Source organism: Indicator indicator, chromosome 16 (assembly GCF_027791375.1).
Source record: "Indicator indicator isolate 239-I01 chromosome 16, UM_Iind_1.1, whole genome shotgun sequence".
In the NCBI taxonomy this organism is placed as follows: Eukaryota; Metazoa; Chordata; class Aves; order Piciformes; family Indicatoridae; genus Indicator; species Indicator indicator.
In genome coordinates, this window is record NC_072025.1 from 6,829,619 (window position 1) to 6,851,307 (window position 21,689).

At 37.7% G+C, this 21,689-nt stretch overlaps 1 protein-coding gene across 1 annotated transcript in view; it reads left to right on the forward strand.

Annotated features, from left to right (window-relative positions):
• Window positions 1–21,689, forward strand: part of TRPM1 (transient receptor potential cation channel subfamily M member 1) — a 98,164-nt gene that overhangs the window by 9,671 nt on the left and 66,804 nt on the right. Inside the window, exons 2-3 of the mRNA XM_054388151.1 lie at window positions 14,058–14,165; window positions 15,737–15,880. Coding sequence (XP_054244126.1) covers window positions 14,058–14,165; window positions 15,737–15,880 — 252 coding nt within the window. The remainder of the gene's footprint in view (window positions 1–14,057; window positions 14,166–15,736; window positions 15,881–21,689) is intronic.

Consider the following 21,689-nt stretch of genomic DNA (forward strand, 5'->3'; position numbering starts at 1 on the left):
CATGAACCTTCAGAGAATGTACTACCTTCTCTTCAGTCTTGAAAGCTTTATCTCATTCTGCAACAGAAAGATCAGGGTCCCTTGCAAATTCAGTTCATTAATCCTCTTCTTTCTCCTATCATCTTTATTTCCTTCTTGATTCTTGTTCTGAGGTGGTATCAAGATGAGTTCTGTTCTTTTGAGCTGCCTGAATAGAACATGTCACATCAACTTCCTTTTAGGTTTTTGCAGTTTAGTAACATCTGAGATTGGTAATTGCTTAAGTAGGGAATCTTCATCAGTAAGATGAAGTACTGTGTGTACTTTGATGAAGTAAACTGTGACTTTGACCGTGAAAATTAAAAAATGAGTGAAGTACCAAGCCACCTTGCCTTCTTCCTGTCTGTCTGTATTTTCCATGCTTCTGTGAAGAAGGGAAAAGAACAGTACTAAGATCAATGATTTAAAGTAGGAGAGTAGAGAAGAAACTGCCCAGCCTTTTGTCTTAGGAAGAAAAAGCAGAGGGATGTTTGATTTGCATGAGGAACTCTTACCAGCTGATACTGTTAATAGCCTTCTAGTCTAACGACTGGGTGCTGGTTTGTCTTGCACGTGTATCTAATCCAAATCAGTGGCTTGCTGGCTCCATCTGCTGGATGCTGCTGAGATGAGTGGTGTAGGAATGCTTGTCGGGACACATAGCAAAAAGGTACAAAAGTAGAAACGTGCTTAAAAGAGAAGAACTCAGTGCGTGTCGTCGAGGTTGTGAGAAACAAGGTGGGAACATCCATATCCAGACCACATAAAGTGTAAAGAGTAATTAAAAGTTTGTGGTTGCATTAACTATGAATTTTCTATTTGCTTTAGGATATGCAAAACAACTGAAACCAATTATACTTAGAAGAGTGTACAAATTTGTATAATGCTGTCTTTGGTATGCTGTGCAGAAAATGAGATTCTGAAGGTAGTTTATTCAAGGCTGATAATTACAAAGTAGATTAATTATAAATGGTTTCCTGGTTATGGAGACTAAAGCATCTGTTCAAAAGTAGCAGACCACAGGAAATGTGATATTCTGACAAGTAGTGAATAGCTTACTTACAGGTAGCTTCTTATCTGACACTCTGTCCTGCAGAAACTGCTTTAAGTAATCACATACCTACAGGTGAAAATGTGATTTTTATGGTGCAGGTGCTCAAAATGTTTAAGAAAGTTCTTGGTTTTAACAAATTTTCATGAAATATCCTTTGGGGATAAAGAAACAAACAAGAGGGTGATGACTAATGGGTGTTATGGCATACTGAAAAAAAGCCTTAGCTACTGCTATGATATAGATGTCTCCGTATCTGAGAGATCTGCAGTGTTCTAAAACCAGAAAGGAGCAAGTGATAAGCTGTTCTCATTTTGGCCATTTTTTTCCACATATTTTCATTCCCTTTCTCTGTCTTTTGCCACAGTTGCACAGGTTCCTGCTTGGAATAGCTGTGTGATGGTTTGAAACTGTCTCTTTAATTTTTCTTCTCAAAGTTCAAGCAGAGAAAGTGAAAGAGTGTAAATAAGTCACTATTGGGTGTAAGAAAGCAAAATACTGATTGTTCTAAACACTTCCATTAGATAGATAGAAATGTTTAAGAACTACTACTCAAAACAAAGCGGGGAGTCTGCAGTCTGCAGTCGGGGCAGCTTGCTGGGCTGTTTGGCTGCTGTTTCTTCTTCTCTTCTGGCTGAAGATAACACACTGACCTTGGCAAGCCAAGTTAACAACTTTTCTGCTTTAGCTAACTCTGCTTTCTGCCAGGGGGGTCTGGGGGGCAGGCCCCTGGGAAAGAGGCCCCTTAGGAAAGGTGCCCTTTGGAGGGAAGCAAAGGGAGCTTGGTTGTGCTTTTCTGACGATTGTATATATTTGTAAGTGTTGTGAATTTTGTATATTTGTACATATTCATTGCATTTCATCATAGATTGTAGATTCTGCTTGTAAATACAGCTTTCATTCGCTTGCAGACTGAGCTAGCCTGGTTATTGTCAGTGTGGGGGGAATTTCAGCTCACACAAGAATTCATTGATGATTCCAAGTCTCTCCATGGCACATGTTGTATTCTTTAATGGAACCAAAAAGAATTTGAATATCAGGGGAGTGTCTAAAGGTAGTCAGTACATACAACTGCTGCACAGAGTAATAGTTTTAACTTGTAAAATAGATAGTTAAATTCTACCAACTACCTGAGGGTGTTTAATTTCAAGTTCCAAGATTTAGTGTGTGGCCTTTCATAATCTTTTAAATTTTGGAAGATGTTGATACATCAGATTTACTGAAGTTAAGTGGAAAATTGAGTTTGATCAAAATGGGATTTTAGGTGTGTGGTTTCTTCATGGAATTCTTTGTCTGCAGTCTGTGATGCAGCTATGTCCAGTTGCAATATTTTAATTATTATTTCTGATTTGTAATGAGATATTAGCTAAAAGAATCGGGCAGGGACCAAGGTCTCATTAAACCTCAGAGACAATCTATCTAGACTGTATACTAGAAAATGGAAATAAAAACTGATCAGTCTATTGTGAAAGGATTGGTGAAAAGGTCAGAGAACTGTTAAGACTTGGAGTAGCTGAAGGCATTACAATTCCACAAACACCCTATTAAGATTTCAATTGGGAATGTAAAGCCCTGTAAGTGGATGGTTCAAGCAATCTTCAGTTAAAACTGAAGTTAGTTGTTAATTGGAAAGATTTACATGCCTCTTCTCTTCAAGACTAATTTCATGAGTAAGTCATGTCACATTGTGTCCTTGTGGCTTCCAGAAGGCATCCTACCAAATCAGATGAGATGAGATGCTGCATTATGTGAGATACTTTGCACAGGTCACCAAGGAGAATGGGCAGATAGGCAGCCAGATGCACAACCTGTAACGAAACGCACCTGTAACGGTAGTTCAGGTGAGCACAGATTATTCATTGTTACCTGAAGCTAAATGCCACATTGTAGTTCATCTAAATAACATACTCCAGAATGGTGGAAGTCAGCCTAAACCAAAAATGCTGCATTTAGATGTTGCCAACATTTACATCAAATACCAGTTTCCCTTGCAGAAGTACAAACAGGTTGTGATGCACAAATCTCATCAAATTCTGTCTGGTCATGTGTGCCTTGGAGAATGCCTTACTGAATAATATTTTAAGCAGTTTCATGAGAGTTTCGTTATCAGCAAGATTGCTAGCTGTTTGTTTCTTTTCAAAATAAAAAGGAACATCAACCAGCATGTCTCTAGTCATTACCATTGTTCTTGTTCCTGCTGTAGATGGCAGTTGCAAGTGTTAACCACTCCTAAGAGTTGTTCTATTGCTTGGTAGTCAAGCTGGTTCTAAGTTACACAATTTGGCCTATATCCAAAATTGAAAAATGAACACAAACACTCATTTTTTCTGACATGGCTTGATCTTCTGCTCTTGACCTTGACCATTGCTGCTGAGGAGTAGTATCAACCTACTTCAGTCTGCTGTCTTCAAGTGACAGTTTAGTTTGTGAATGGAAAGGGTATGTGATTTTATTGCACGTCAGCTAATACTAGAAAAGTAGAGCATAATTTGGTTTGGGTTTTAGGCTTAAAAGGCTGTAGACTTAATCATTTGTCAAATTACTCAAAGCTAAATTTTTAGAAACCCTTTACCATATCACTTTCACAATTACCTGTGACACAGCACTGTCACCTTGGGCAACCAATGAGTCTCTAATGGGAATAAAGCCTGTAGTAGTCCATAGCAGCAAGCAGGCTTAGTCAAGGGAATTAGGAATTAGCCTTTTCTAATACCCTGAGTAGACGTTTGCACATCCTCTATCAGAGCTAAAAGAACCTCTGCATGCTAAAGGCTATGGGGAATACTTCAAACAAAACTTGTTCTGACTAACATACATCCCAAGGATATGGTGCTTTCATTGAGTGTGAAAAGGTAGGTCCTTCTTGTTTTTTCTATTTTAGGGAGAACAGTAAGGTAAATTAACAGAATGAGTACAACTGGGAAAAGAAATGTGATTGTCTTTGCTACCATTGTTTGAGTGGCTATTTGCTTGGGTCAAAGGTCTTTTGCTAAGTAGGATGATAAAATGGCTCGTTCTACTTTTAGTGAGATGACAGCTGCCTGGGTTTTATTCCCAAGTGGTAGTTATCTCTTCTGTTATATCTTCCAACACTTGAACTTAATGAATTTAAATCTGAGCTATCCTTTTAATAAAATAACATTTTTATAGACTTGGGATATGTATCTAACCAAGGATATTCTCTGTCTTTCTTGTATTTAAGGGAGGGATTCTTTCTCATCATCTACTTTTTACTGTTCTGTGTATCAGCCATGTTTTCTCCTACAAGTTTAATGAATATAAAGAAATCTGAACTTTGATAAACCATTCAACAAGAATATATCAAAAATATGCACCTCTATACTTTTTTCTCAAGCATGTTTCAGATGGCTGATACACAGAACGGTAAAAAGTAGATGATGAGTAAAAAATCTTTGATATTGTAAGCAAGATGCAAGACAGAGGCTTGACATTAATTTTGTTTAATTAGTATTATTTTGATTGCACTGTCATGATTACCTCTTCAGTTGTCTTTGACTTGAAGCAAAGGGGTAGATTTCTGAAGTAGTGCAGTTCATCTCACTTTACCAACCACACTGGAATCTAGTATGGTCACAATTATTTTGAGATGAACACATAAGAGGAAATCAAATTAGATCAACACAGTAGCTTTTTTTGTAGCTCTATTTATTATGTGGCTGCTGAAATGGAGCTTGGTGGCGGGCTTAGTCACCAGCTGGGCCTTGTGTGGCTCAGATGAGAAACCACCTGCACTTCATTGTTCCTGAGCATGGGAGTTTTGCAAGACTAAATCAGTGCACAGCACCTAGGAAGCAGTAGTGAATGAGAACATAGCAATTCCTTGTTTATCAGCTAAGCTAAAGAGAGCTCAATGGCAGAACTAAAACCTCAGTCTATCATGGTTATATTTATTTTACTTTGTGAGGACTCTCTATTTTGCTAGGTATTTATGCAACTGTATCTGCCATAAGTACGAACACACAACTCAGACATTCTCTTTGCAGCCCTAGCTACCATCTGCAAGGATGTCAGCAGAAAATTTTTCAAGTGCCTTTCTACTTACACCTTCTTGTTAATTTTGCTGCAGAAAAGTTGCTTACTACATGGTTTTCTGCTACTAATACTGCTTTGAATGGTATCAACATGTGCCTTCACCCTTTGCTCAGACCACACGAGTTTAGAAATTAAAAGTTCAAAATTAAGTTGTAGGCAAACATAGTTCTTCCAAGAGTCCAACTTGCAAACATATCTTGAACAATATGTGGGTTAAGCTAAAGAAGCAAAGGTTATAGATTGTCAGGATATGTGTCTGCTGATGGAATCAATCAGGGATGTAGTTACCAGATGTAATTGCATATGTATGTGTTCAAAGCTACAAATGGCTCATCTCAGTGTTGTTCACACTTCAAGCCAGTTGTCAGACTTCCATCACAACAAATTTAAAACCTTTTGCATCAAGCTGAGGCCAAATTTTCATTTTAAAGATACTATAGTTCAAGATGCCATACCACCATGCTTGTTCTTTGTTCAGCTGGGGATTTTTTTTTTTTCATCACAGTTATAACTAGATGTATTCTGATTAAATAGGCTTCTGGTGTTCAGTTTCCTGAATTTTTATTAAGGGATAATAATCCTGTTAATGGATGCTAAAATACTATTGCCTTGTATGTATTTTCTCCTTTTAATGCTAGCATCAGAATCTTGTAGGTATAGTGGATAATGAGGATTTGATTAAAAACAAAATCATAAATACATGGTGGCAAAAATTTAATTATTTTTGGTATGATCTCAGAATGCTAAGGCATGGAGCCTGTTGAGCTAGATACTGTACAGACACAGAAGAAAGGGTGATGAATGCTTGCACATACAATGAGCTAAGTGGAATTGTTTGACTGGGTTTACGTTACAGATACACAATCACATGATAATGGCATTATTTTGTCCTTCTGGTTGATTCCTACTCTGTTTATTCCCTACTACAGCAAATGTCAAAGCTGTTATTAAAATGTGTGTATGCTGAGAATTACATGGCTGCAGTGAGACAATAGAGTTTTCAGATTTAACAGTATGCTCAGTCCTGCAGCTCTTGGAAAAGCCTAGTTCATATCAACTTCATTAAAGGTGGAATTCAGTCTACTGCTGGGTGCCAGCATAAAGCCAGTCTATGCTTAACTCTCCCCTAAATCCAAAAATCTGTACTGCTTTTGTTTCTGAGCTGTGGTAAATTTTATGTGGAGAATTCAATCCCTGTAAGATATGTAGGACTGTACAGAAAGCTGTAGTAATTGCTAAGGCAAAACCAAGAAAGCAACATGTTCTATTGCACAGCACAAAGCACAATACTTTTTGGTGAACTTAACTCCTTCCACTAGTGAAGAGGTTTTATTCATCTTCTGTTAAATTAATCTTGGACTTCATTATTTATTAATTTGCTCTCAAGACACTATCTACTCATACAATATTTCTTGAAGGCTTCCTTTCATTGCACTTCTGTTGTCCTGTACCACGTGATGATGAAATTTTTTGAGAATATGTGAGGGAAAAGCTTCCTTGAGTAGACTAATAAGCAGGAGTTATTGACTGGATGCTTGCATATGTATGCTTGCAAACACCAAGTGGATATGCTAATTTTAACTTTCACACTTTTACCTTTGTTGAGCCAGGAGCTCTTAAAAAATTAGTTATAAAGTAGACCAGCTTGGTAAATTAGGCAGCAGTAAGATGGTGACACAGAGGCAGGCATGCAGAGACCTTGCTGTTCTAGTGCTTCTGCAGTGGTGACTATGCACTATTTCACAGCCTGGGTTCGGTGCCATTTGTATTATGCTTTCAGTAAAACACTATATTTGATGTCAGCCCAGCATCTTGGTCATTGTGTTTTCACATGTAGCCATGTTACCTGGAGACACTGGGTAGTGATTGTTGCCATAAGTAGAAAACCAAAGAAGTGTGACGAAACACTGCCAAAATGTGCTTTTTTTCTGTGCTAATTTCCTGTGTCTCCTCTTTCAGTAAGATGTTGATATTTTTCTGAAAAGTCAAGGTAGACATCTTGGAATACATTTTAATTAACAGAGGAAAAGGAGAGAGGGAGGTCCACAATCCTTTTGTACATTGTGAGCAGCCTGGACTGAGAACGCAGAATGGAGAGCTGCTGAAGATGAGGAGACTGGTAAATGCACTTTCTAGAGGAGTGTGCTGTATGCACTAAAGAGGAACTTCCCATGAGGAAGAAAATGGCTCCAGATGTACCTTATTCCCCAGATGCGGGTGAACAAACATCATTACTCTTAATGGCTGGGCAAATAATAGTTTGATGGTACCTATGAGGGAAGAAACTCCCATTTTGTACTGTGGCACTGTGGTGATGGCTGTGCAAAGGGAGTGTGGCAGGACTGAAGTGGGCTAGGGTGTTTACAGTTTAGTATTCACCAGCTGTTGTATTCATGGGCAGAGAAGCACAGTGATTATGCTGTTCCTTCTCAGAGCTGCCACAGCTCAGAGCTTCCTGTTGCTCACAGTCTGAATGGAATAATTCTCTGCCAGCCAAAGGAAAGGCTGCCCCCTTGCCTGCAAGGCATCTTTGTGCTGATGTGCAGAATTTCTTCTGGAAGCTGTCTGCACTGCTCAGACAAAAAGTTGACTGCCTAAATGTGAATTCGTAGAGTCCGTAGGAGTCTTTCAGTGTAAGAGTTCTCTGCTGACTTGAATATGCTTTTTCTTTCATCAATCACACAGTATAGTTTAAAAGCCCCTTTAAAGAACTTTTCCTCTCTGAAGCCACCTTAAGGTCAGTGGTGCAGCATTAAGTGCACTAAACATTCGTGTAGCTGCAGTCCAGATGGCCTATTCTAACATACTCGTTTTACACTCCTGAGTTATTCCCAGCTTAGTGAGTAAACATACAGTCTTAGCTGACTTCAGAAAGATTAATTTACTTCAGTGAGCTTAATCTATGACATAGACTAATCTTGATGTGATCCTATTACTGCAAGGTCAGGTGAGATTGTAGCTTTTGTTGTCTTGTTTTGGCCCTTTGACTCTATCACATGGTTTTGGAACAGTTTTTGTCTTTATTGTTTCTGAGACTTCACAGTCAGGAAGGAGAGATGGATAACTCATCTCAACTATGAAAGCATTACAAGATTGACTATGAAAGAAAAGAGAAAAGTCTTCACCCTGTTATGTATCCCATCGTCAGTGTTACATGTTGAAATTTAGGAAGCAAATTTTAGGAAGGAAAACCCACCATCATCTGTCAGATCTTTGGAGAGGAGTGTGACATGAATTGGTCAGCTGTAAAGTGTTACTGTGATAAATGTTCCTGGTAGAAACAAGAGAACCTGTGACTGAAGAAGCTGGCAAGGGTGGGAATTCTCTGTGTAATTACTTCGGGACAGGGAGTTGGGTAAGGAGTCTGTTACATTATAATTTTCATTTGCCTGTCACTGTAACAGGGCATGGCAGACTGGTGGCTGTTAGGTCTAGATCTTGCTGGTAATGTGGTGATCTGTAGCTGCCCAGAAGCTTTTTTCTTCTAATGATTAACATGGCACATTTCACCATTGAGTATGAACAGGAGCTAGAGTCATAATCAATAGATAAAAGGGATGGGGTGCTCTTAACAGTCTGTTAGTGAGCATGTGTGGTATTATCTTCCTTCAGCGTTACAGCAACTCTTGCTGGAAATACCCAGGAAATCAATGAAAATGTTATGGATTTTCCCTATTCTTCTGTATAGATTGTTACCAAAAAGGACAGTTTCATTTTTATCTTGTGCTTGGGAGACAGATGAGAATGATGAATTTTTCACCTAGCTGGCTTCTTAAAATATCCCACAGTTTAATTAGGTTTTCACTACATTGTAGGTTTCTTTTATAACAAATACCTGTCAACAGAAGGTAAAATATTTCAGTCAGAAAACATCCAGCATAATGCTAAACCTCTATGGAATGCCACAGGACTCAGTTAAGCTGAGAGTGGCTAAGCTCTGCCAGACAAGACCGTTTAGGAGATGCTGATTCATCTCTCGTTGATGTGTGCTGGATTACAGAACTGTTTCCTGACCGCATTATCTGCTGGGTAAACTTAAGTGAAATAGATCTTCAAGTGCTAAAGTGATAATGCAGAGGTGGAAAATCAATATTATTATATTTGTATTTCTACTCTATTTTCCTTGCTTCTGGTGATGTGTGAACTCTGAAATGAGGTGTTTTGTTTGTGCAGCCACGCTTTTTAATGAACAGTCTTGAAACAAGTTCATCCAAGGTTGCCCTTTTTTTCTCTTTTTGTAAGTTGCATTAATGTTGGCAAAGTACTTTCAGTATGTAGCAAAATCTTTGAAGTCATTACTGTGAAGAACCATGGGCTTGCCAGTACAGCTGAGAACGTTTTTGTGAAAATGTAGGGATTACTTGCTCATGCACTTTGCAAACGATAATCATACGTGCGTCTGTCCAAGTACTCCAAATTATTAAAAAAATATGAGGGAATTAAGATTCTTTGCATAGATTTAGACAACTAATTCTTTTGTTCAAATAGAGAAATCAAGGTACTAAAGATACAGGGCAACTTGTGTGTGGTCCCATAGAAATGATGAATAGGGCCAGGAAGTGATGATTTGATTGTCAGTTTACTTTACTTCTAAACCTCTTCTATACCTTATGTTTGCTTTTATCTTGCAGCTAACTCTTTTCATACTGTCTTGTTCTTCTTGTATCAAAATGTATTGTGTATGCACATTTCTAGGTCTTCTCCAGGTTCCAGTTGCCATTACTAAGCAGTCCAAAGTTAAGTATTTTATTTATATTGCTTATTTGAAAAGCCATTTTCACAATTATGGACAACATAATTATCTATAATACCAGTACTGTGATTCTGTGATACTTTATGGTTCAGGAAAAGTCACTAGTCAATTAAATTCTTTTTCTTAGAGAAAGGTTTTTAAACTTCTTTCAGAGAATTACTTGAAAATCAAGGTGGATACTTTAGCATATTTCACCTTTCCCACATGTTACTGTTATGTAAAAGGAATTAAATATTAGATATTTGAATGCTTTTATTTCTCAGGGAAGGAGAAATAAAACTGTGTTAGCAAATCGTGTTCTTTCCCTTCCAGAGAATAAACACTGCAGAATATCCACGAGATGGAGCCGGTGATACTAAAAAAAGTTTTATTTGTGGGTGAGGACCGAACTGTCAAACGATGGAGGTCAGAAGTATTTGCCATTGAAGATACTAAATGGATGTGGCACTAGTAGCTGTGTATTTGGAAAATGGAAATGCTCTCAATGCTATGAATAACAGAAGTGCTATATTTACATAGCATCTAATGGAAGTCTGTCCTCCCTTTGTAGAACTGAGTTATTAAATGATCTTCTGACAGGAAACAGTAAGAAGCTTTGTTTCATTATTTATTATGCTGAGTATGAGCAGAGTTCCAATGCAGCTACTGCTCAGATCTTTCTCGTTTACCCGAGCAGGGGGTGGGCTTTTGTCACCAGTTGTAGATGTTGCCTTGTGGTAGGAAGCAGAAATACGCTGCTTCTTTCTAGAGATACAGGCCTATTCTTTCCGTTCTCAGATCAGTGGAGTTTTGTGGGCTAGTACCTAGTGGTGCAGGTTCAATGCTTCAATGCTTACTTGATTTTAAATTACTCATTTTGATTATGATTTCATTCTTCAGCTCTCTCTTTTTCTTCACTATCCCTTCAAGTCCTTGGTATTGGTTAAATAAGAGACATTATTTCTTTAAGCCTTTTTAAGTTGCCGATAGATGTATAAATATTCTGAATTTATTTAACTAGATTTGTTTGAGACCACAGAAGGAAAGTAAAATGGTGTACTGAATACTGAAATGATGCCAGCTTTTTTGCACATCTAAAATGAAAAAGAAAACTGTTACTGTTATGAGTTCCTATCCTCACTGAAATCCATGTTGAAACCTCCTTTGCTTTTAAGATTGTGAGGCTGATTTCTGTCTATTTTCATACTGTGTATTTCAAAGTCATCAGTCATGAATCTTATTTTCAGTGGAGGGCCACCACCAGTGGCAATGGTTCTACTTCTGAAATCAATCTTTTTAGCATTTAGGTTCTAGGGTCACCCTGCTCACACCAACAAGACCCCCAGCATCTTTCCAGTCTGTCCAGCACAACAGACTCTCCATGCTTCCCTCTCGCTCCAGTTCATTGTTGCAATAATAGGGCTAGCATTCCATTTTTATTACAGAGCAAAAGTAACTGCTGTAATGTACAGACAGTTTCATCCATGTTTTAGGCATAGGAGAAAAGTATTTCAAATGGCATTTAACAGGAAATTTTTAAAGGCATTTTATTTACCACTTCTAATTTGTTTAAGTGTAAACAGAGTGATTGGAAAATAATAATTCATCAAAAAACAAAGAAAATTTTTGATCTGGTCGTAATGGTCATCCAGGGATGAATCGTAGAATCATAAAATGCTAGGGATTGGAAGGGACCTCCAGAGATTGTCGAGTTAGGACTTTTTGTCACTTATCACTACAGGCTACTAGGTACTTTATTTAACTACAAGGAAATGCTTTGTCACATAGACGAGTCTGAGTCCAGTGAGAAGCCTTTGCTCAGGGTTGATGGTGCACAGAAAATAGGTTGCAGCAAAGCTGGTCTGTGAAATAATCACATAAAGTGCAGTGTAATCCTTTCTGTCATCTAATTTATTGTATTGCTATGACTATGAGAACAGGAAAGAGTTCTGGTTTTCTATCTGTCTAAAAGGAAAGTCACTTTTAAGTGTGCTGAGGCTGAACATCATTGTAATTAATTTGTTGTCATAGAATGCTTTTAAAGACTCGGCTTTGTGTCCAGGGAAACTTAGGGCAATATGGCTGAGCTGCTAGAATGTTTATGCTCTTCCATACTGATTACTGAGGGCTGCATGGCCTGTACTGTCAGAATTGCTGAACTGGATTTATGTTTTTATAATATCCTTCTACACTTTATTTCTTTGCATACAATTAAAGGCAAGATGAATAGCAATTCAGCTTGTCCAAGGATAACAGGATACCTGTGTTTCTTTCAAAGTAATTGGGGTAGATACAGGCCCTGAATTAATCAAATCTAGAGCTAAATGCTACACATCAGGAAGGGAGGAGGTTTTCACTCCTGTTACAGCAATTTGGCCATTTCCAATTGTATTTCATGCTCTATAATCTTGCATATTAGGCTACTATCCAATATCTGGTGACAGTTCTCATCTATTTCTGTCAGTACGGACTGAATGATCTTCGAGGTCACTCTCAACCGGATACATTCTGTGATTCTGTGTCTGGTACCAACAACTTAGTATTGTGTTGCATTGGGTTTTGAAGACAAATATACGGTAAATTGCTTTGCTTCTTACCATGAATGAGAGCCCATGAACTATCTACTTGCTGTTCATCTAGATGAGTTTTTACCTAAGTTATGCCATTGGCTAGAGAAATACTGTTCATAAGTATAACTAAAAGTGTAGGTTATATGGAACATCAAGATTTTGCACTCTTTTTTCTTCTGCACAGTAGTAACTAAATACTGTGTCATATACCTGGGGATTTTTATTAGAGGTGAAACAATAATTAGTTTGCTTTCATAAAAGCCCAGAGCGATATTAACATTGTCATGCTAAACAAGAAAACAGACAGAGCTTTAGGCTTTAAATAAAACAGAGATCAGCTTAAGTGAGGGCCTGAAATATCTGTAGTAACTTCAGTATTTAAACTGCTCCACTGCTTTGTTTTTAAAGAAGTTAGTTTATTCTATTTTGATGCCCTGAAAGCAGTTATGATGTTTAAATTGCACATAATAGTAAAATTTTTAGAATTCAGGGTTTACCTCTCCATTTTTTAAAGAAACAGAGGTCAAAAAAATCTCTTCTTTCCCTTTTCTTAGCTTGGAAGACGCAGCTGTTTTCAGAATCCTAGGATGAGACAAGGAAGTGATTTTTTAGAGTGCTCCCAAGTTAATTCTAAATGTCTCCAGCTCTTTCAGCTTAATTGGAAATAGAGCACGTGATGTAGTAGTGAAGGGATCCACTATTCTGTTTTCAGCAGTAAGATCTCCCTATCTCTCTAATTATATTAATAGGCTATTTGCATAAGAAGGAAATGACTGTAATGGGAACATGGAATGCAATATGCCATTGAGCCCTGGTTTTTTAATCTTACCCATTAATTGTGGTCTAGATCCTCACAAATGCCCACTGAGTTTAATTTAGTTTTATATGCTGCATAAGGGCCTTTATCTGCCTCAGTTTTGGAAAAGTCATTTGAGGCAACAAGAATCTGAATTGAAGAAATGTGGCAGCTCCCATTTCCTATTATAGGAGCTACTACTGCTCTGGTCAGCATTTTTTCAGAATCAGATTAGGAAATTTTTTCACTTTTTGGTTTTTAATTTTCAGTTTGAATATATTCTTATAGAAAGCTGAAACCTATCCCCAAGGGTCAGCTGGCAGACTTGATGAGTTTGTGCAGGTTAAGGAAATAAGATTACTGGCATGTGTTTTGTTGTTTATATGATCAGAAGAGATTATTTCTAATATGTGAGGGTGGTAATATGAGCACCAATTTACAGGCCCACTGGCCTGTTACTTCTTTACTCTTCTGTCCCCACATCTCATGATCTACTTAAATTCACTTTAAACCTGTTTTTTTCTTGCAAGAGAAGGAGAGAGGAAACAGACAGTTTCTAAATAATAAAAGTCTCTTGGAACTGATAGGCAATGCTGAAGTAAAAGTGCCCCAAAGTGGCCTACAGTCTTCATCTCAGTTTAAGTGTGGAACTGACAAAAAGGAAGTTCTTTTCTATAGATACCACCTGCCAGTTACAGAATCACAGAAATATTCAGATTGGAAAAGACCCTCAGGATCACCAAGTCCAACCGATAACCCTACTCTACAAGATTCACCCAGTTATGTACTGAGTTGTGTAAACTGTTACATATTTGATCCAAATATGCTTTTGCCTAGGTTACTACAGGATTGCTTGGAGGACATGTAGATTACAGAAAAAGGAGTCGACTTTCTTCCCCTGGAAGACAGCAATCCCCAGCAACCTACAGTGTGCTCATTCTGATGGTAGGTAACCAGCATTTTTGGGATGGAATCTGAAGAATCAAGAACTGTGGCTGAGGCCTATAATTGAGATAAAACAATAATGTACTGCTGTGTATAACAGAAGTGTACACCATCAGTCAGTTCTGTTGTGCTCAGGAAGTTTGAAATAGAGCTTCAAAAATAGTGTGAAATTCTCCAAGTGCTTTTTTATTTGAGTTGCAGCTATTTAGCTATTTCCTTATGCAGGAGAATTCCTGTTGAAGTAGAAGATGAATTTACTTATGAGGACATTTGTCTAGATGTTTTGATTGCAAGCACAACATACTAATAATTAATATCTTGAAACAAGCATGTTTGGAAAACCATTTTTGCAGGAGTAAGCACAGTACCAGCAGTTCCTGTTCTTAGCCTAATTAATGAATACCCTTAATGGAATGTAGGGTTTTTTAGTAAAACACATGACTCTAAATTTTCTTACTGTATTAGAAATGTCAGAGGACACTGGCATACGTCTTTTTACAGAAAATATTCTTTTAACACATCTCATAAAGAGTGTTTTTAGTTTTTGGTTTGTTCCCTTGTCTGTGAAAGAAACTCATTTAGTTTAATACTCACTAACTGCACAGTGAAGGAAGGCCTAGTTCTAAATGCCTTTTACATTTAAGTCATTATGCAGGTATAAGCCTATCTTATCTCAGTCTGTCCATGTGAGCAAAGTTCATTGGATTATGCACTACTCCTTTCCATACATACTTTGACTACTGAAGTGAGTGAAGGAAGGAGGTATTTCAGCTGACGTGGTAGACTGTAGATCAAAGTTTTAAATCTCTCACTTTATGTGATTTTTCTTAGGCTGATATCAGACATCAGTAAGAGCAGTTTAGTTGTTTTAGATTTTCTATAAGCTGAAACAATTACAGTTATCTTTAACCAAACTATTCACTTTTTTAAAAAACACATTGTGATAGGGCCTTTGAGCCATGGATCTTTGCATGACTGTAAATACTACATTTCCATGGTGTGATATCTGTAGGATATACAGCTGCTTGCTTTTAAAACTTGATGTCTGTCATCCCAAGACCTGCTGTAAGCACACTTGCCACCAGCAGTTATCCTTTAGAATTCCACCAGGCCTCTAACCTATAGTCTACTGTGGACCATCTGCTCTTTTCCTGTGCCTTTCTACTGATACCAAAATAATTTCCATCTGACTGCCCTGTGCTTTGCATGAAAAAACCCTTTTGGGCTGCTGCTTCTAAAGTAGATTTACCTTCAATCACCATTTATTAAATCTCTGTCCATTAAAAACCATAGCTTGCAGAAGCTGTGTGCATTAAGCCTGATTATAGAGTCAATAGAGAAGAGGGAGGGGAACAGCAGTTTCTATCAGTGTATTGCCTTGTTTTTCTAGTTGTCTAGCTGGCTGGTAACACTTGTGACAGGGTGCATATCAGAAAAGGAGTCTCATTATTTGGCTTAGATTTTGGTTTATTCATCTGTCCTAGCTTTTTATTTAAGCTGTAATTTAATGATTGTTTGCTTCAGGAAAAAAACTGCTTGGTCTACATGACTAAAATCAAAGTTTTCTTTAGTGCTGGGGTACTAGGTCCCTTATGGAGGGTAAGGGCCAGGGGGCTAAGAAAGGAAGAGGAGGAAAGTTGGCAGGTTCTTTACGGAGAATGAGTGGCTCCTTCAAACGTACTTCATTTAAGGGCTCAGCGTCTGGATCACAAAAGGTAAGTCTGCAATTACTCAATGCAATCTGAGAGAAACAGCTGGAGACACTGTTTGCCCCTTTTTTCTTATTTAAATAGCTGGGACTATTATAAATAAAGACAGTTCTCTTTCCCCTTGTATTCTCTTAAGTCTCAGCAGTGTCCATCATGTTAATTGCACTGGTTCTGGCAATGAATCCTATTTCTGTTATGGAAGTTCTTTCACAAGTGCACTGTCTTAAGGATTGTTGGGTTAAATATCATCAAACAGGGCTAGCCTGTAATGATTCTTCTCCAGAGTCAGAGTCATATTTTGATGGCTGTTGATGCTTAGTGACAATTCTAGGTGTAATCAATGAGAAGACTGTTAGAATGTATAAAGGATTTTGATGTGTGTAACAGTGTGAGAGCTGAAATCCACCCCCCCCCCCGACAATAACCAGGTTAGTGCAATCTGCTTTCTCTGAATGTCTACAGCAAAGAGATTCTGTGAGAAATAGAGTTTGTGGTTAGATTGTGTGCTGTGCAGTATATGAATGAAAAAGGCAAGGAAGGAGAGAGAAGACCTGAGGTGATTTCTTTATAACATACAAACTCACTCTCTTGTCACAAGCTAACATGTTGTAGATTAATATTAAAACTTTGTTTCTTAATGTGAATGCAAGAAATACTATGTCTAAGTTTGGGGGAATTCTTCAGCAGAGATTGGCCATGGGCTATCACCAGGTGAACTGCAAACACTCTCTAGAGAGAAAATAATTTGTAGTTAGTGGGTTTTTTTAACGTACTAGCTGGGTACCCTGGCCTTTTTCTCTGCTAGAGATTGTCAGGTTCTATGTAATGCCCGTATTACAGGCCCTATTACAGATACTGAATGCTAGGTGATAAAAATCAAAACAACTTCATCTATAATGTCCATGTTACTAGGGTCAAGCCTGAACAAAAGAAAAATTGAAAGCTCTGAAGCATTTCTTTCTCCTCTGCTAGATATAAAGCAAAGCAGCATATTGAAATGTGAGCTAATACTTGGCAATGGTGTCACTTGGTGTAACGTTTCCCATTACTTGCACAGTTACTCCTTAGGTCCCTTGTGGTTGTGTCCAAATAGTGTGAAAAACCAGGCTGTCCTCCAAGACACTCCATTTCATGAACGCCTATATGTTGCTTGCTTTGACAGCAAAATATCTTCTCAATGATAAGCATTAGTTTCAGAGGCTAATATACCTAATACTATCGTATTAATGTCATTTATTGAATAAAAGACAGGGGCAATGATGAAGGAAATTTAAGAGAAGGACAAATGGGAATAATAAATCTCTAATGCAGGTGTAACACCTCAGGTGCAACATCTCAGGTGCAGTCAGATAGATTTTTACTTTATGTTTTTTTAATGCACCAAGCCTATCTTGATACTGCAAAGCATACATAATTTTACTTCTTCAGTGGAATAAATTCAGAGTGAAATACCCAGATAAAAATCGTTTAATCTTGTCCCACTAATCCCATATGAAAGACTAGTCAAGTGAAGCTAGGAGGAGCACAGAGCAATTTTTTTTTGGTGTGTTACTGTTGGGTTTTGTTTTGTTTTGGTGGTGTGTGTTTGTTTTCTTTTTTTTTTTTCCCTCTCACAAAGTTCAACTTCTGATTATTGGAAAAAGAAAGGTCTTTTAAAAGGTGTAAATTCCTTTCATAGCTTGCTTGGTTTACTGTTCCTTTTGGCTGCCTCTTTGAGGTTAATAGCATACTGTCAGCATACAGGCAAGTGAACTAGGAATCAGGACATCTTGAGGCAGGACATTTGGGTGCTGTTGTGCCTGTGAATGCTTTGTATTTATTGTAAGCTTTTGCTAAGGATACAGCTAAAAACAGAGATTGAAACCAGTCTTGAATGCTTTTTGTAGAGATGTAGTGCTTTACGATCCATCTGGTAATTGTTAAAGCCAAGTGATGTACTTAAGTGTAGAGATTTATAATAAAGATTTCACCTACCACTGTAATAATGTTTCCCTTTTACCACTTCCATGGACCTTTTTCTGAGGAGTGTGTGTGGTGATGGTCCATGATTTTTACAGCAGTAGTGCTGAATAGCAAGAGTAATCTAGAGGAAGATGCCATTTTACTTCTTGAGCAGGTGTACAAAAACATCTGCTGCTACCTGCTCTGCAGTTCAAGGCTTTATTCTCCACCTCAACAGAGAATGTTGTAAGTGACATGTGACACCTGTAGTCTTTAAGGAAAGGAATATGCCTATGTTTGTGTTCACACAGATCTGTGTTTTGGTTTTGTTTCTTGTAAACATTTCAGCTTATTAAAAAACGAAAGAACTTACCTGGATGTACATGTCATTCTGACTAGTGGGAATTACTTCAAATTACTTTTGTAGTACTAAATAGTGCTTTCATCTCAGCTCACTTTCTCCATTGACTTGATCTAAATGTCTTTAAGATGTTCCTACTGTGACTCATTTTCTGTTCTCTGAAAAGCATTTGACTGAAACAGCTTTTCTCTACATGTTATTTCTGCTTGCCCATAATTCTTCGATGCTTGTAAATTCTCTGTGATTATCTGTGCAAGGATATACTCACTACAAGCCTTCCAGATGCTCAGATTTAAGCTTTTATAGAGGCACTAATATATTTTAATTGCATTATTGCTTACATCACTTCCTGGCTATCAAATGTGGTATAAGAAACAAAAATATTTGAAGTATTTTAATGTGTATTTTACCTGAATATATTAGACAATTTTGAAAAATCTCAACATCAGTACTATAGAATGTATAATGGATCCTTTAAAATATTTTAAGGTAGTACCGTATTACCCAATGAATCATTAGAGGAGTTTTCATGGATTGCAAAGGTGGAAAGGTTATTAGATCTTCAGAGTAAGGCAAATAGCTTGCCCTATGTTTTGTAAATGATCAAAAAAATCAGGGAAAAGATAGAAAAGGATTAATACATTTACTTAGATCAGAGAGGGTTTGTCTTTTAGCCAGAGAAATGATTTTGTCTCCCCTTTAAGTGGCTGTAAGTCAGAGGTCTTACCTTTTGTTAACGAAGCTTGAAATAGGTATAAAATCCCTTGAAGTTTTAGTTTTGCTCTTTCCATTACTTGGAACTGTTATCTGCAAGTGGTTACAGTTACAACTAGTTAAACCACTTTATAACAGTGAATGAAACCATTTTCATACACATTCCTTTTGAGAGTTTCAAAATTTGAAAAAAAATTTACAAAACTTTTGCTATAATTAAGTAATTATTTTTCTGTAAACATTTTGGCCATTGGCTTTGTTTTTTCCAGTTTAGTGAGTCAATTGAGTGATGAAAGTGAGAAAATAATTTGGGTATAGTAATTTATTTCTCTCTGAAGCATAGCAGAGCATGTTCGATGCTCAAAAAAATACCAGGCAATAATCTAGTTGCCATCATAGCTCTAAAGAAAAACAGAGGCAGAGCTGTGTTTAGAGAACAGGCAACAGGTTATCAGTTGCCTCATTTCAAACACAAATGTGCCTAGCAATGTGTGATCTCTGATACAGACTCTAAACTTGGAGACAACAGGACAGGCTCTACTCTTCTGTTTACTGAAAGAAGGAAATGTCAAATTAGAATAATCTATGACCATGACAGAGGATCAGTACTGTAGCTGTATTCTTAAAAAATATTGAAAACTGCTGAGTATCTAAATTTGTCCAAATCTGACGAATCTTTTCCACTTGTGTGTTCTTGTTAACAAAGAGCATTCTGGTGGCTCTTTTACTGAACTGCTTTTCTGAATCCACACTGAATCTATTTAGTTGATTTGGTGTCTTAATGTCCTTCAAAAAGCTGGATAAGAGCATTGTGAAAACATCCGTAACAGAGTATGTGCTAGTACCAACTGATCTGAACAGGAATTGGAAATAAATCCTTTAACTGGCCAAATGAATTACAAGGCTTTTGTTATGCTCTGATGCACTATCCAAAGAAAGAGTATCAGTATTGTAGAAGTAAATGGTTCTCCTTGGCATATCCATGAGATTTTTCTTGTCATCTTGTAAGTTTTTCCACAAGACAGACATTGTAAGGTATGGCTTACAGGAATCTGTATGTTGTCAGGAGTCTATATTTTGCAGGTATGAATCACCCAGCATAGCTAGGCATGCACTAAGCCCCTTCTCTACAAGTCAATACACCGTAGACATCCCACAGGAACATATGGTGTGTGCATATGGTGAGTAATATGTGATCTGTGGCATGAAGGAAAGGTTACCACAAAGGCCTGGAAGCTTGCTGTTCAAGATAAGGTGTAAGCATGGAATCAGAGACAAGTCTCTTTGCCTTGCATACCTGTTAAAGCTCACAATTGCAGGGAAGCATTTCTGGACTGTCTTGTGTCAGCCATATCAGTGAAAACAAGGATTTAGGACCAAGATTCTGTAATGTTAGAAAAAGATCAAGCTGATGAAGGGAGCAGCAGGGGAACTGTCATATAGCATGCAAGCGGAGCCTTCAGTTTTAATATAGTTTTAAATAGTTTTTATATATGTGAAGTGTTCCCTAATGCTTGACTTGGGCTTGCAATAATGATGAAACCATGAGTGACACTGCAGCAGACATGAAGAGAACAGAATCCTTCCCCAGAGCTCCTGCCATATATGTTAGAATCACTTCGTGAATTACAGAATGATGTTTTTCACTTCTCAGCAATTTGATGATATTCTGTCCAGCTATTCGTATTCCCTTCTGGCTACTCTAAGATTCACATGCATCTATGTTTTTTTAACTGTGCTTCACTGCCTCTTTCCCAACATGAATTACTTCTAGCCTCACTGAAAAAAAAACCCCAACCCTGCCATAGATGTTTAGTTCATGCTGTACCTGTTGCCAGTTCTTGCTTACCACTCCACTGAAGGTCTGCAAACAAGCCTGAGTAGAGAAAAATCAGAAAGCCTTGAGCAATTTTCACTTTGAAGATAGTTTTATGAAAGGAACCTGTCAAGTGTGGCTACCTGTTAAAAACTCAAGCAAATGCTCATGGATACTGCAAAGCTCTGTCTGACTTCCAAACACAAAGAGCAACAAGTATTAGTGTAAGAGTGCTTCTGAGGCAGATGAGGATTTTACAGTAGTAGGACGCATACAGAATGAGACTGTAAGTGGTGCCATGCTTCAAATGGCTGCACTTTTGTTTTGCCTAGAAAACACAAGTGTGGATAAACAAAAGGAAAAGCAGTTTTGCTGGAAAGCAGAATCAATGTTCATGTCTCAGGTAGTGATAGTAGGTTAGTTGGTCTTGCAATGAATTTGGGCACTTAACTGTTCTCAACCATTGCCTTAGTGAATAGAACCTTTCCTGGTGCTTTTTGATTTCAGACTTTGTAGAATCTACCACAAGCAATAAAGATTCTTTTAAATTAGTCAGTCTTTAAAAATGAGGTGGAAAATGTAGGTGGCAGAGTAAAGGAAGAGTCAGAAAGCATCGAAAAAGAGCCTTTTCATAGGCAGTGTTGTAGATTGGATCATCAGTTCAACTTCACGGTTTTGTTTCTAGCTGTGCCTTCCACTCTACTTTGTGAATTTGGGCAACTCACTTTGCTTTCTATTATCCTCAGTATGTCTTGTCCACATACAACAGAAATAATTTTCTGTTCAGTGTGAGCCCAAATTCTATTGCAACATCTGCCATCCACAGAAATGGAAAATTAGAAAAGCTGAAGAAGAAGAAACTTCTTTTCCTTCCTCCCCCCACCCCCCCAGGAAACTGGTTTAGTGTTCCCCTGGTCACATACCTTCCCTTTAAGCCTCCAGTTGACTGATCTCTGATGTAGGAATTGCTCATGCAAAAACCC